The sequence below is a fragment of the Dermacentor andersoni genome, chromosome 1 (genome assembly GCF_023375885.2).
Source record: "Dermacentor andersoni chromosome 1, qqDerAnde1_hic_scaffold, whole genome shotgun sequence".
Lineage (NCBI taxonomy): Eukaryota > Metazoa > Arthropoda > Arachnida > Ixodida > Ixodidae > Dermacentor > Dermacentor andersoni.
In genome coordinates, this window is record NC_092814.1 from 83,507,493 (window position 1) to 83,523,680 (window position 16,188).

The 16,188-nt window shown below is 46.1% G+C and overlaps 1 protein-coding gene across 1 annotated transcript in view; it reads left to right on the forward strand.

The window, feature by feature from the left end:
* The window catches only part of LOC126546105 (uncharacterized), a 153,408-nt gene that overhangs the window by 119,937 nt on the left and 17,283 nt on the right, over window positions 1-16,188 (forward strand). The window contains exon 15 of the mRNA XM_055061665.2: window positions 5,727-5,789. Coding sequence (XP_054917640.1) covers window positions 5,727-5,789 — 63 coding nt within the window. The remainder of the gene's footprint in view (window positions 1-5,726; window positions 5,790-16,188) is intronic.

Genomic DNA, 16,188 nt, shown 5'->3' on the forward strand with positions numbered 1-16,188 from the left:
GTCGCTCTCCATCCCCAGCTTACCGCCGCCGCTCTCCGACGGGAAACTAGCTGGGGCAGCTCCTGGAGGTGACGCTGCTCTAGAACCCCGGCCTAAAATTCCTCTGCTGATTCTGCCTACTGATCAGAACCTTCTGGGCGTGGACGGTTTTCCCGTTACAGCACTCGTCGACACTGGAGCCCAAATTTCCATCATGAGTGCGGAGCTTCGAACGCGCTTGAAGAAAGTACTTACTCCTGCTCGGTGGACTGGACTGCTCCAGGTCGCCGACGGTGGAACTCCGGCTGTGCTTGGAATGTGTACTGCTCGTGTCAGTGTCGCCAGTCGCCATACGTCCACTTTGTTTAGTGTGCTCGAGCGTTGCCCTCACAAAGTGATCCTCGGACTCGACTTTTTGGCCGCCCATTCTGCTCAGATTGACTGTTCAGCCGGTGTTGTACAACTTGACCTACCCCTACCTGTTCCCGTTGACCTTCCTGCTCAAGCTGCAACTCAGCTTTGTCCTACAGATTTTATTCACCTGCCATCTCTAGCAGCAACCTGCATCCCTGTTTTAGCCTGCCCACCTGTGCCTGCCGGAAACTATGTCCTTACTCCCGCGACTTGAGTCCTGCTTTCTCACAATGTCTCCTTCCCACACACCATCGTTTCTGTTGTGGACAATCGACATGTCTTCCCATCCTAAATTTCGGACAGTGCCCACAAGTACTTTCTCGAGGCATATCTCTTGTTACGTTGTCACCGTCACACGAGTGCCACATTTCCATTCTATCTGTTGCGCCGTCTTCGATTAATGCCCATTCTTCGCCTTCTGCATCTGCCCTGACCGACGACTTTACAAAGATGATTGCACCGGACCTCTCAACCCAACAAGCCGCAGAGCTCCGTGGCCTCCTCAAGTCCTACTCCAACATTTTCAACCTGAACGATCGCCCTTTGTGTCAAACCATGGTCGTGAAGCATCGTATAAATACCGGCGATGCAGCACCTGTTCACCGACGCTCATACCGGGTGTCGCCCTCTGAGCGACAAGTTATCCAGGGCGAGGTTGACAAGATGCTTGCCAAAGGGATTATTCAACATTCTTCCAGCCCGTGGGCTTCCCGTGTTGTTCTCATCAAAAAGATGGAATACAGATGGCAATCCTGCGTTGACTATCGTCATCTAAACACGATCACTTAGAAAGATGCGTAACCACTTCCCCGCATTGACGATGCTCTGGATTGTCTCCACGGTGGCACTTATTTTTCATCTATAGACCTTCGCTCTATATATTGGCAAATTGCCGTGGATGAACTGGACCGTGAAAAGACCGCATTCATCACACCAGACGGCCTATATCAGTTCCGGGTAATGCCTTTTGGCTTGTGCAATACCCCGGTGACCTTTGAACGGATGATGGACATGCTCCTGCGTGGTGTGAAATGGTCCATCTGTTTGTGTTACTTGGATGACGTCATCGTATTCTCTTCCACTTTTGTGGCTCATCTTGAAAGACTTTCATCTGTTCTTTCTGTTTTTCGCACCGCTGGCTTGCAGCTCAACTCATCCAAGTGCCACTTCGGTCACCGCCAAATAACCATGCTCGGACATCTCGTCGATTCGTCAGGCATTCACCCTGACCCCGCTAAAGTTCATGCTGTGCAGAATTTTCCTGTACCAACTTGTGCCAAAGATGTTCGCAGCTTTATTGGCCTTTGCTCTTACTTCCGCAGGTTTGTGGAAAATTTCGCCCATGTTGCCCGTCCCCTGACAGACCTCCTGAAGAAAGGCGTTCCTTTCTGTTGGGGCTCTGAACAAGCGTCTGCTTTCTCACAGCTCATCACGCTGCTCACCGCACCTCCTGTTCTTGCCCATTTTGACACCTCCTCTCCGACAGAAATCCACGCTGACGCCAGTGGCTACGGCATCGGCGCAGCTTTAGCTCAACGCCAATGTGGGCACAACCGCGTTATCACCTACGCCAGCCGCCTCCTCTCTCCCACCGAGCGCAATTACTCGATTACTGAGTGCGAGTGTCTCGCCCTCTTTTGGGCAGTGGGCAAGTTCCGACCCTACATATATGGCCGACCATTTACAGTTACAGCCGATCACCATGCCCTTTGTTGGCTTTCCTCCCTCAAGGATCCCACCGGACGCCTTGGTCATTGGGCTTTACGGCTGCAGGAATACACATACACTGTGGTCTACAAGTTGGGTTGTTTACATCAGGGCACCGACTGCCTGTCTCGTCATCCCCTCGATGTACCGGACGGTGTAGTGGATGTCACACAGATCTGCGTTCTTTCACTCTCTGCCTTGCAAGACTTTGGCGCTGAACAACAACGAGATGAATCATTACGGCCCATTATCGAATGCCTGCTCTCTGATCTGTCTGACCCATCCCTTCACATGTGCTACAAAATAGCATCCTGTATCACCTCAACATGCACCCTGATGGGCCCGAGCTCCTAACCGTCATACCGTCTCATCTTCGACAGATTGTACTGAAGCAACTGCACGACATTCCCACCGCTGGACACCTTGGCGTCGTGCGCACCTATGACCGAATTTGGCAATGGTTTTTCTGGCCCTGTCTCAACCTCTCCGTCCGGCGATATGTTGCGGCATGTGAGTCGTGTCAACGTTGGAAAAGACCAGCTGTGCCTCCTGCCGGTCTGCTGTAGCCTTTGGATATACCGACCGACCCTTTCTTTCGTGTTGGCGTCGATCTTCTCGGGCCATTCCCTATATCAAATTATGGAAATAGGTGGATTGCCGTCGCTAGGGACTATAAAACTCTCTATGCGATTACTAGAGCCCTACCGACCAGCTGCGCTACAGACGTCGGTGATTTTTTGCTTCATGACGTTATCTTACACCACGGAGCACCTCGTCAACTTCTCACCGATCGCGGAAGATACTTCCTTGCCAAAGTCATAGACGACGTACTTCAATCATCTACTACTAAACACAAATTTACTACCGCTTACCATCCTCAAACTAACGGTCTTACCAAACACTTGAACCGCACATTAACTGACATGCTAGCAATGTGTTTCCTCCGATCATCGACTGGGACATTGCTCTACCATTTGTCACGTTCGCCTACAATTCCTCGCGCCACGACACAGCTGGCTATTCACCCTTCTATCTCCTCTTCAGCCGTGAGCTGACTTTGCCTTTCGAGACTCTCCTTTCGACCACACTCGACTCGCCGACAGAATACACTCGGGATGTTATAGCCACAGCGACCCAAGCCCGCCAGATTGCCTGCATTCGCCTTTCTGCTTCACAGACACGGCAGAAGTGCCGTTACGACCAGTGCCATCACGACATGGACTACGAACCAGGTGCTCTCGTGCTAGTTTGGTATCCAACTCGGCGTGTTGGTCTTTCAGAGAAACTCCTCTCACAATACTATGGCCCTTACCGCATACTTCTCCAGGTGACCCCTGTCACATATGAAGTGTCTTCACTGGATGCCACGGTGCCTTCACCTCTCTCTGACATCATCCACGTCAGCCGTCTCAAACCTTACCTTTCTCAGACCGATAAGCCGCAACAATAAGGTGCTTTTTTCGACAGGGGTGATGTCACAGTTGGTAATGTGGGAAGAAGAGGACGCTGATGGTGGCCTTGGAGACGACGAAGAAGAGTTTAGTGTTATCGCTGCTCTAAGCTTGCTTGCTTGCTCAATCATTAAAAGTAATCTGTGAATAGATGCACGCTTCTTCCTTCCCGTAATAATATTAACTGAAATAGTCAACAAATATAGCAGAGCCAGCTTGCATGCAGCATACGGGATAAAAATTACCAGGCCAGTTTCATCAGTTTTCAATAGCATTCCTTTCACTGTGCGCATATTGTGGTATAAAGCTGCTTCTACAATTTTGACTTGCAACATGCGACTGAACATTCTCCCCTTGACAGAGCTCCACACAACATTAATATCATAAATACATAACTGCACCACAAATGGCACAAACAACAAGACCACACAGCGGGAGAACATTGGAACCTCTGCCAAATAGAAATTCAACAAAAGAACGAAAAATACAAATGGAGATCTCATGGCATTGACTATACCTGTGGCTATAGACGCTCTGTTTACCTCCATGATGATGATAATAGCATGCTTTAGGTTTTAAAGGGAATCTTTCTTTGCCTGTTCCTTCAACTTTTCCACTGCTTCTGCTACCTTGCCGAATAGCTCTTGCCAAATGCGTGGGTCATACTGTAAGTCATGTTGTCATACAATTGCCATCCCTGCAGGCTACAGTTTTGGACGATTGGCAAGTACCGGACATTGTGTAAACAAACACCTGATATAGTGCAAATGAAGGAACCCACAATCACAGGTGATGCACATAAGCAGGGACTTGAGCTCCAATAGCAACAGGTTGTCGCCATGTCGTCATCGTCAGTTTAGATTTCTTCATGCCTTTGTCATCATCCCTTTGTTGTCATGTCATTGTAATCCTTCCGCCATCTTCACTCTGTTGCTGTCACTGTGTTGTTATATCACTGTCGTCACACCGCCATCCTTGAGCCGCCATCATCATACCGTCATCGTCGTTCGATCATCATCAGCCGTTCGTCGTCATTGTGTTGTCATTGCATCATCATGAGAGAGTCGCCATAAGCCATCGTGGTTGTCCCATCATCATCATTTTGTTGTAGTGATTCTACTGGTTGTCATCCCATGTCGTCCTGCCTTGTTGTCACACCAGTGTGGTCGTCATTCCACCTTGCCATCGTCGTCATTCCAGCAGCATCATACCATTGTAATCATTTTAGCATCATCATCCTATTGTCCTTATTCAAGCTTCGTGATTCCCTTTGTCACACTGTTGTCGTCAGTCAACATCGGCGTCACGTTGTTGTTGCGCTGTCATGCCACTCCAGGGTCTTCTTCCCATTCCATCATTATATGATGTTGTCATGCCGTCATGGTCATTCCAGCTTTGTAATTCTGGCATCATCATACAATTGTCATCATGCTGTCGTTATTCCAGCTCTGTCATTATTCCCTTTGTCAGATCATCATTGTTATTCCAGCATCAGCATCACGTTGTCATGCTGTCATCATCATACCAACGTTGTCATCCCATGGTCATCATGTCATTGCTTTCGTCATGCTGTCATGGTCAATCCATCATTTTGTCATAGCGATTGCAGTGTCATAATCATTTCATAATCATCATACAGTCATCTTCATGCCATCGTGGTCATTCTGCTGTCATGCGTAGCATGTGCATGATTGAGCGCGAACAAGTTTATGTTGAGCGAGGTGGTTTCCAGTGAAATTGTGTCCAACTGCATCATGTGGCCTCTCCTGGCAAATGATCGCTAAGAAGGAACAGTGTTCTTCACAAACACCAATGAAAGCTTCGTTTATACCAAATTCTACAGTGCACAGGTTCTGCAGATTTTTTTGTTTCAATTTTACTAATGAGGCAGCACTTATGCTTTTTTAGTGCAGGCTTTGTGCGATTTTCTGCTAAAATGCTGTTTTGGAACAGGCGGGTGCAACGGCCTGCTGTTGGCACAATGTGGCGCAGCTGTTCCCACCACTACACTAACTAAATCTGTCACTGCATGAACAATTGTGAGCCATGCATACCGTTTCCATGAACCGAAAATGAATGTCTTACCATTTTAATGTTGAAAATTTTAGCTGCAAAAATGTTTTGAAACGGTATATATCCCCCAACTATATACTTTGCCATTGCAATTATTTTCAGGCACAGTCCAAAACATTGCTTGCAATGGAACTACAAGGGCACCTTGATGTTTCAGCAAAGGAGGTAAGAACCAAATTCTTGTCATCATCCCTTTGTTGTCATGTCATTGTCATTCTTCCGCCATCTTCACTCTGTCGCTTGTCATTTATTGTCCAGCAGAAAGTAATTAAGCAATTGCATTTGCATACATAGAGTTGCCCGCCATGGTTGCTCAGTGGCTATGGCGTTGGGCTGCTGCGCACGAGGTCGCAGGATCGAATCCCGGCCACGGTGGCTGCATTTCGATGGAGGCGAAATGCGAAAACACCCGTGTACTTAGATTTAGATGCACGTTAAACAACGCCAGGTGGTCGAAACTTCCGGAGTCCTCCACTACGGCGTGCCTCATAATCAGAAAGTGGTTTTGGCACGTAAAACCTCATAATTAAATTTTTTAATACATAGAATTGAATTTGCTTATATAAAGGGCGATTTAAAAGAAAGTGGAAACAAACATTTTAGGAAAAGTATTAAATGAGTGCAAGGATTCTTTCTTCCTCACTCATTCCTTCAGTTCATCTGACACTATAGGCAAGTAGCCATTGCAGTTTGTTCATTAACTAAAGTTGGTTAGTTTTGAGTATTTGTTCTAGGACCTATGCTGATACTGGGAGGCTAGAGCAATTTATGCAAATTTAAAAGCCTTGTATTGTTGTGCATTTATTTGTTGACAAAAATTTGCAATATTCTGCTCTAATTTTGAAAGGGTGCTTAACCTCTTACTGCATGATGTATCATATACAGGTTGTGGCATAATTATTCACACACTTCGATTGATAACTGTGCCTCTAATTTTTAACATTTCTTCGCATCGTTTCATGAAACAGTCCTTCAATCTCTCTTTTGTATTCCGGCCATGTTACATGCTAGTTTAATTATTTTTTGGAAAATGGCATGCCCTAGCTCACATCAAGCCATAATCTCATCACTAAGCGAGGTCAGACACTCTCCTTTCATGATTGCCAAAATGCTAAAAATTTACTGCAGAATTGTTCACCGGGCTCTCAAGTGTGGCCCACTTAAGCGCTTACCCTGCAGTAGTCATCCTGTCTCTGTTGTGACTTCTCAACTTAAAAAATTGTGAGGAAGAGAATCAAATGTCAGCCATGGAGGAGCATCTGAAAGCTGGCCTTGGAGCAGAATCTGTTGGTGACAACGATGAGAAGAGCCATGCAAAGGAACCTCAAGATGTTCTCTTGCAAGTTCCAGAGAAGACATGGACTGACCCAGGTGCAGAGAAAAGGAAAATGGGAAAAACTGCTTTCAGTATGCATGGGCCATGAAGGGGAACACTTGGCAGCTGTCTTCATCATTGAGAAAATTTTCATGGTAGAGGCCCGTTCCAATACTCGGAACTCCTGTGTGCTTGCTCCGACCTCAGAGCTTGGTGATGCATTCAGTGGGACAGCTTTCTGAAGCTCTCATCAGGCATCTGTCGTGGCTTCAATTGGAGCAACTTCCATGGGCCAAATTTCTCCTGTGTTTTGGTCAAAAGGTGCAAATATCGACACTGACACATAAACACATTCTAGAGCCTTATTCACTGCCCTGGTACCAGTCCCACTTTGGTGAGCAGTTTTGGGCTTTGCAGTAGGATGGTACCCTAGCACACAAATTGAAGAGCAAATTGACACCACAGCATTTGTCACGCTCTCATGCCTTACTTCATTCTAGCTGAAGAGTGGCAAACTATCCAACGGACTTCTATATGTGGGCTATTCTGGAAGACAAGGCATGTATCTGTCAGCACACCGGAATGGTGGCCCAGAAAAATTGTTGTAGCAAGCATGGAGAAAAATGTCACTTCGGATGCCTTGAGGGCCACTATTGAAGCGTACTTACGATGTGTGAATGCTATGATCAAAGCCTAGAGCCTATATATTTAATAAAGTGTTTTGTGTAGCATTACTAATATGTCAGGTAAATGCTCCACAAAAGATTTCCTAATATTTTTTTTATTCTCAATAAAAATATTAGGCATAAACCTTGTGACAGTATTTATGGCGCACACTGTAATATACACATGTAACAACTTCTTGTAACTTAATAGAATGAACACCTACTGTATAGACTCGTTTAAGGGCCACATTTTAAGGCAAAAGCCTTAAGTGGCTCACGGACGGAAAAATCCTATGTCCAGTGTTATAAAAAAATTGACCGTGCGGCATTATGGCACCAAAATTCAGTGGCACTAGAATTGATGGGAGTCGAACCCACGACTATCGGTAGGAGCTAAATCGACGACCTTTGGTGTTAATTAAGGCAAAGTTAATTAAGATAGAGTTACAGCACTCGAACCCATGACCTTTGTGGCTTAGTGACTATGGTGTTATGCTTCTAAGCACAAGGTCGCAGGATCAAATCTCGGCCGCAGCATCTGCATATTAATGAGAGGAAATGCAAAAATACCCATGTCTCATGCATTGGGGGTACGTTAAAGATCCCCTGGTGGCCAAATTAATCCTGAGTCCCCCACTACGGCATGCCTCATAATGAAATGGTTGTTTTGGCACGTAAAACCCCAGAATTCAATCACTTCAGCCGATGACCTTTGGTGGGACCAAAATTCAATAGCAACAAAATTGATGCTGCCACCATTGATAGTTAACTCATGATCATAGGTGGGAGTCAAACCTATGACCTTTGGTGTTAATTACGGTGAAGTTAATTGCTGCACAGTTAATTAAGATAGAATTAATTAAGGCACTCAAACCCACATCCTTTGGTGGGTGAAAACAAGTAATGAGAAGTAACAACGTATTTGAATGAAAATGTCAAGTAGTTAATTAATCAAGTTAAATTAATGTCTCGTGAGCATGCAGGCTTTTGCCTTCATCCTATTTAGTGTATGCTAAAGTGTGAATGTCAACTTTCTTCCTAATTATTACTCTTTAAAGCAGTGCTGAAAAAATATCAGGGATTTTGTTGGGTCTTTATCAGGTCTACTGTGATGTTTTGAACAAGAAAGACATTCTGGTCCTTGCACAAGGCAAGCACTAATTGCTGTGTCATATATGATGCAGTTATGGGTTGTTTGATGGGTCAGAGCAGGGATTTGTTTTGTTGCGAGAAAACAAATTTGGTGAAAAAATATGCCATTTTTACAGCCTATACTATTGATTAGAATCATTATTGTGATGAATATGTCAGAAAATGAAAATGCCAGCTGTTTTTACTATATACGTAGCGTGGAAGGAGCCATGTACCAAGAATAGAGGTGCACGAATAGTAGTTTTTCAGATCAAAATAATTATGAATTGAATAGAATAGAATTGACTATTTTTCTAATAGTTTGTGAATAATGTGCAGCCTTCTTACCATTCGTAACACTAGAATACCTCTGTTATTGCTGCACTGCACATTATGAGGCATGCTTTATTGAAAACACAAAGGAACTGTGTTCCAAACTCGGGGCTCTTGAGAGCATACCTGGTCGTGCATTATAATGTAAAGTTTAGAAGGGCAGCATTGTTGGCCAGATAATATCTGCGTATACTTTTACGGCGAAATCAGAAATGTGTGTTGTCTGCGACAATGTCAGACAAAAATAAAAAGCAGTTTATTTTTTCTCTAGTTCCAGTGATCACAGAAGTTGGTGCCAATACGCATGTTGCATTTATAGATAGTACCAAACTATACTGAATGCCCTGTCTAAACTAAATTTTATTGCGAGTGATTGTGTTTAGCCAGAAATGTATGGCTGTCTGAGCAACGCAGTGTGCTCTAGAATGTTATGTTCACTGTAGATGGGATGACAGTTATTACATTTTTGCTTCAGTTTCGTCTCATGATGTATAGTGAATGACTAGACTTATTAAACTGTTAGAAAATTATTAGACATTTCAAAAAGTGAATATTTGATTCAAGGACCAAATTGAAAGGTGTATTCGATTTGAGGACCGAATCGAATAGAGAAGTGTTCAGTTCATTAGTCAAAAGTTTTCAATATTCGCACTCGCCCTATCCAAGAGCTAAAGAAAAGAGCATCAAGAAAGAACTCTTACAGAAAGTGGAAGGAGATGTCTTTTCGGCTTATGTCAAGCTCCTGAAGCCTACATAAAGCAAAAATCCATATGCAAAGAAACACACTAAGGGATCCAGCTTATATATTGAACCTATGAATTATCGTATTGTTATGTGGGAAGATGCAGATGCGATGCTGTATACAAGTATATTTACAGATTGATACGCTGCACTTGGCCAAAAGGCAACAGCCCACGCTAGCCGCAAATTGTCGTCGTCTCCACACCACTGGCCTCTTCATCCTTGGACATCAGGAATACTGGTCTGTAGCACTACTCCCAGCGGCAAAAGCGGCGTCCTGGAGCAACTAAGGCCCGGGCTCAGAAGCAGTGTAGTAGGTCTTGAGCTTGCTGACGTGTACAACATCACTGGATGCTAGAGTAGCGGGTGAGGTAGAATTGACCGGAGCAATTTCGTAGGTCACTGGCATCACCTGGCAAAGCACACGGTAGGGGTCCATGTACCGGGAAAAGAGCATGAACACACTAGGCGAAAATTATGTTACGGTGGCAGGTGCTGTAGAGACGCTGCTGTGTATTTTGCAAGGCCATCAGTCAGGTACACGTAAGCTGAAATGCATGGTCGGCCAGCGCGATGGCGTCGCGCGCAGACTCGCACTCCTCGTTGACTCGTTGGGGTTGCAGCAGGAGGAAGTGAAGTATCAAGGGGCAAGGTTGGTTCGGGACCATACAATGGATAAAATGGAGAATATCCAGTGGTGTCGTGGTGAGAAGAGTTGTAGGCAAATGTGACGTAAGGAAGGGCAATGCCCCAGTCATGTTGGTCCTTGGAAATGTACATGGACAGCACATCTGTGAAGGTATGGTTCAACTGGTTCATCAGTCCATTAGTTTGAGGATGGTATGAGGTGGTCAGCTTGTGTTGAGTGGAGCATGAATGTACAATGTCTGTGGCAATTTTTAACAAAAAGTTATGACCACGGTCAATAAGCAGCTGTCGCAGGGAGCCATGAAGCAAGATGATGTCATGCAAGAGAAAGTCCGCGACGTGAGTGGTGCAATTGGTCGGGAGAGCCCGTTTGATGGCATAATCTGTTGTAATGGCTACCTGTTTGTTGCCAGAGGATGACGTGGGAAAGGGGCCAAGGAGATCTAATCTAGCACGGATTCGAATGGTTTCACAGGGACAGTGATCAGCTAGAGATGACCGGCAGGCGACACCTGAGGCGTTTTCATACACTGGCAGGAACCATAGGCAGCAACATAGCATTGGACAGAGGGAGCGAAACCGGACCAATAGAAGCGGCAGCGAATGCAGTCGTACGTGCGAGATACCTCAAGGTGTCTTGCTGTGGGTGCATCATGGAGCTCGAAGAGGACGGTACGTCGTAGATGTTTGGGCACAACAAGAAGCTCAGATCCGTCGGGGAGGAAGTTCCTTCGGCACAGAAGGCCATCCTGAAGGACGTATCGGCAAACAGAGGCGTCGGTAGGTGAAGAGTGCATACGCTCGATGAGTGCTCGTAGTGATGGGTCCCGATACAGCTCAACGGCGATGTTAGCAAAGGCAGACACAGAGAAAATGCTGTTGGCACTGCTACTGTCGACGTCGTTAGGCTGGCTAGTCGGATAGCAAGACAGGCAATCAACGTCATTGTGGAGGCGGCCAGATTTGTGTACGACAGAATATGAATATTCTTCTATGCGAAACGCCCAGCGACGAAGTCATCCTGTAGAATCTTTCAGCGAGCAAAACCAACAAAGCGCAAGATGGTCTGTGACAACCGAAAAGGGTCAGTCATATAAGTATTGGCGGAACGTCGCAGCTGCCTACACCAAGGCCAGACACGCTCAGTGATGGAATAGTTGCGTTTGGAAGTTGAGAGGAACCTGCTAGCGTAAGCATGGTCATTGCCGCACTGACATTGTGCTATTACTGCGCTGATTCCGTGGCCACTGGCATTGGTACGGACTTCGTTAGAGGCAGAAGGATGGAAATGGGCCAGAACGGGAGGCATGGTGAGAAGGTCAATTAGGTGCGAGAACGCAGAGGCCTCATTATTGCCCCACTTGAAAGGGGCATCTTTCTTCAAACACTCGGTAAGAGGTTGTGCGATGGCCGCAAAATTTTTCACGATGCAGCGAAAGTACGAGCAGAAGCCGATAAAGCTGCAGACATCCTTAACACACTTCAGAACAGGGAAGTGCATAACAGCACGGATTTTGCCTGGGTCCGGTTGCACTCCGTTCACATCAAGGAGGTGTCCAGGCACAGTAATCTGGCGACGGCCAAATAGGCACTTTGATGCATTTAGCTGCACACCAGCTCGACGAAAAACATCTGGGACTGCTGAGAGGTGCTCAAGGTGTGTGGCGAATGGGGGGGAGAATACTATAACGTCGTCTAAGTAGCACAGGCATGTGGAGCATTTGAAACCGTGGAGAAGGGAGTTCATCATGTGCTCAAATGTGGCCGGAGCAGTACATAGGCCGAATGGCATCACTTTGAATTGATAAAGACCGTCGGGTGTTACAAAGGCAGTCTTTTCGCGGTCTACATCGTCCAGTAGCCAGAGTGAAGGTCAGTAGAAGAGAAATAGTGAGCACCGTGGAGGTGGTCAAGGGCATTATCAATGCGAGGTAGGGAATACACGTACTTTTTTGTAACTCTCTTAAGGTGCCGATAATCCATGCAAAATCGCCATGAGCCATCCTTTTTTTTCACCAGGACAACAGGTGATGCCCAAGGACTAAACAAAAGTTCAATAATGTTCTTGGCAAGCACTTTGCAAACTTCTTTGTTGATAACTTGACGCTCAGCCGGCGATACTCGGTACGGGCGGCAGTGAATAGGAGGGGCATTGCTGGTGTTTATGCAATGTCTGACAGCTGTTGTTTGGGCCAAAGGATGATCAAGGTAAAAAATAAGGTGGTATAAAAACAAAATGCGGCAGGGCTCATCAGCATGCTCAGACGGCAAGTCGGGCGCAATGATTCTCTGTAAGTTGGCGATAGTGCAAGTTGCAGACTGCAGTGCTAGAGTAGGGTCGGTTGAACTGTCGTCTACTACAATAGATGCTACTGTGGGATCCTCGAAGGTGCAAAGCTGGCCCAGAGACATCCCGCGTGGCAGCACTTGAGTTGTCAAGCCGAAATTGACAACTGGCAGACAGACGCAGTTGGTTGTAATAGATCAAACTGTATGAGGTACCATGATACTGTGTGCAAGGAGAATGTCTTGCATGGGAGTCGCGATGTAGTGGCAGTCGGGCACAGGTGGGGATGACACAAAGTCAACATAATTCAGTGCCAAAGGTGGCACGCGAACGAAGTCTATGCAACTGACGCGATTGGGGTGGTGGTTCAGCAGAGTCCAGGACAGGCAGGTCAAGGCGGAGAGTACAGGATGAACAGTTTATCAGAGCGGATTGTGCATGGAGGAAATCCAGGCCGAGAGTAATGTCGTGCGGACAGTGGGCGACGACGGTGAAGAGAACGATTGTAGAGCTGTCGGCGACGGAGGCTCAGACGGCACATATACCAATTACGGGAGCTGTTTCGGAGTCGGCAACACGGACAACAGGCGTGGGTGCGGGTGTTATTTTCTGCAGGCAGTTCCGAAGGGCAGCGCTTATAACAGATAAATGCGCACCAGTGTCTGTAAGAGCTAGCAGATCAGGAACACCGTCGACTTACACGTGAAGAAGGTTAATATAGCGGGCAGCGTCAGTAGAGGATTTGGGCGCATAGGGGGCAATGCAGTGTCACCTTGAGGTGCTGCACTGTCTAGGTTTCCGGCTGCGAGTATCCATAGGGAGTCGGGGAAGATGAGCAACGGGGCTGGGGCGAGCGAGATTGTTGGCGTTGGGGTGAAGGCGACCGTGAATAGGGGCGGTTCTGTGCAGGAGGTTCAGTGGTGGCATTGTCGGACCGTGCGGCATAGGGACGAGAAGAGCCACTTAGGCGAGAGTAGCCAGTATTGGTGGTCTGGGCCAGGGAATTAAGGGGGAACGCGGCCCTCGAAAACCGAAAAATCGCGAAAAAATCGATTTTTAGAAAGCAATATTTTTGGGTTGTATGTCTCATAAACTACCTGTTCTGTAATTATCAGCACCTAATTCAACCGCAAAGTACCAAAAAAACGTTACTTTTGAGGCCACTGCGGCCAACAAAACACGCGCAAATGCCGAAATGAAGCGGATGGATGGATGAATGTTATGAGCGTCCCCTTTGGAACGTGGCGGTGGGTTGCACCACCAAGCTCTTGCTACGATGCTGCCTAATAGCCACCTAGGTTAACCAATGAAAAAAAAAAAAAAAACACTATGAACTACCACGTCCAAATTTTCTGATCCCCTATTGCGAACTGTGCTTTTGTACGTCTCCGTCTTTTGTCGTTTCCCTACTTTTCTTCCACCAAACCTCCAATCGCCTCTTACTAATGTCTATTGCGGACCTGTTTGCTTTACCACTGCTCCCGCTGAACCCAAGGGCTTCAAGGAGGCCAGTGGTGCCTAAATCGACCGCTGGGTAGACATCTTCACATTCTTATAAAATATGCTCCGTCATTTCCCTAGCTTTACTGCAGCAAGCACATACTTCTTCTTCCATCTTATATTTCGCTTTATAGGTGCGTGTTCTAAGGCATCCCGATCTCGCTTCGAAAAGTAATGAGCTTCCCTTTGAGTTATCATAAATGGTTTCTTTCCTGATTTCGTTTTTTCCTCTTAAGTAGTTACTCATGGCAGGTTTCTTTTCCATTGCCGCCACCCATGAGATTAATTCAACCTCTCTGACTTTCCGCTTGACCTTCTTTGTTGCTGTGTTGCCCACCCCACAGGCTGCATACTTGCTGGTAAGCTTCCTAGTTCTTTTCCTCCTCTGTGAATCAATGTTTTGCCTGTACAGATACCTTAACACTCTCCCAGCCCATTTACTTTCTTCCATATTCCTCAGCCGTTCTTCATACTCAATTTTACTGCGAGCTTCCCTCACTTCAAAACTAGTCCAGCCTATATCCCCCTGCACAGCTTCATTTGTAGTCTTCCCGTGAGCGCCCAATGCGAGGCGACCCACTGACCTTTGGTTCCCGTCGAGTCCTGATTGTACCCCTGATTTAAAGCAAACAACCGCATTTCCAAAAGTAAGTCCTGGAACCATTACCCCTTTCCACATACCTCGGAGGACCTCGTACCTATTGTATCCCCATAGCGCTCTGTGCTTCATTATGGCTGCATTTCTCTTCCCCTTGACTGTTATGGTATTTTCCTGTGTTTCCATATATCCATTGCCTTCGTTTATCCATATACTAAGGTATTTATATTCTGTTACCCGAGGTATTTCTTGGCCCTGTATCTCCACTGTCTGTTCACTGTTTTCATTGAATACCATAACACCTGATTTTCTAACACTAAATTTCAAATCTAAATTGTTGCCTTCCTGTCCACAGATATTAGCCAGACGTTGCAAATCACTTTGCTTGTTAGCGAGCAACACAATGTCGTCCGCATAAAATAAACCTGGGAGTTGCTGCTCTATTACTGTACCCGCGTGTTTGTATGAGAGATTAAACCCGATATTACTTCCTTCTAGCGCCCTCTCCATCCTCACCATGTACATCATAAACAGCAGCGGGGATAAAGGGCACCCCTGCCTCAGCCCCTTGTTGATATGAACTTTCTCCTAGCTCTTCATCCCTTCCCATTCAACGCAAACGGTATTTTCTAGGTAAATCTCTCTCAAAAGCTGTTTACAATCGTTACCTAAGCCTTCCCCTTCCAGAATATCTCACAAAATGTTGCGGTCTACGTTGTCGTAAGCTCCTGTAATGTCTAAAAAGGCCACATACAACGGTCTGCTTTCTGCTTTTGATATTTCAATACACTGAGTAAGAACAAACAAGTTATCATCCAAACGCCTACCTATTCTGAAGCCATTCTGAAGCTCTCCCACAATGCCATTATTCTCTGTCCATGCTTGAAGCTTTAATTTGATTGCCTGCATTGCTAGCCTGTATATTACCGATGTAATGGTCAACGGTCTGTACGAGTGAATTCTGTCTTTCTCCACCTTACCTTTATAAATGAAATTCATTCTACTTTGTCGCCAACTGTCTGGTATTCGTCCATCTTTTAAAGTTTTTTCCACTGCTTTCACCAAAGCTTCCTTACTTTTTGGTCCCAGTTGATTTATCAGCCTAACGGGAACCTCGTCTAGCCCTGTGGCTGTGCGCTTAGGACTTTTCTCTTCCGCTTTCTTCCAGTCTAAATTTGTCAGTACCAGCTGCTTTTCCCCTTGGGTCTCTTTCATGCTCTTTTTTTCATCAAGTATAACCTCGTCATTGCCTTGGAAAGATTCGGCTGTTGCTTTTCGGATGTAATTTATTGCCGCTTCTCCTTCCAGTCAGTTTTCATCCTCATCTAGGATATGTTGTTGTATTG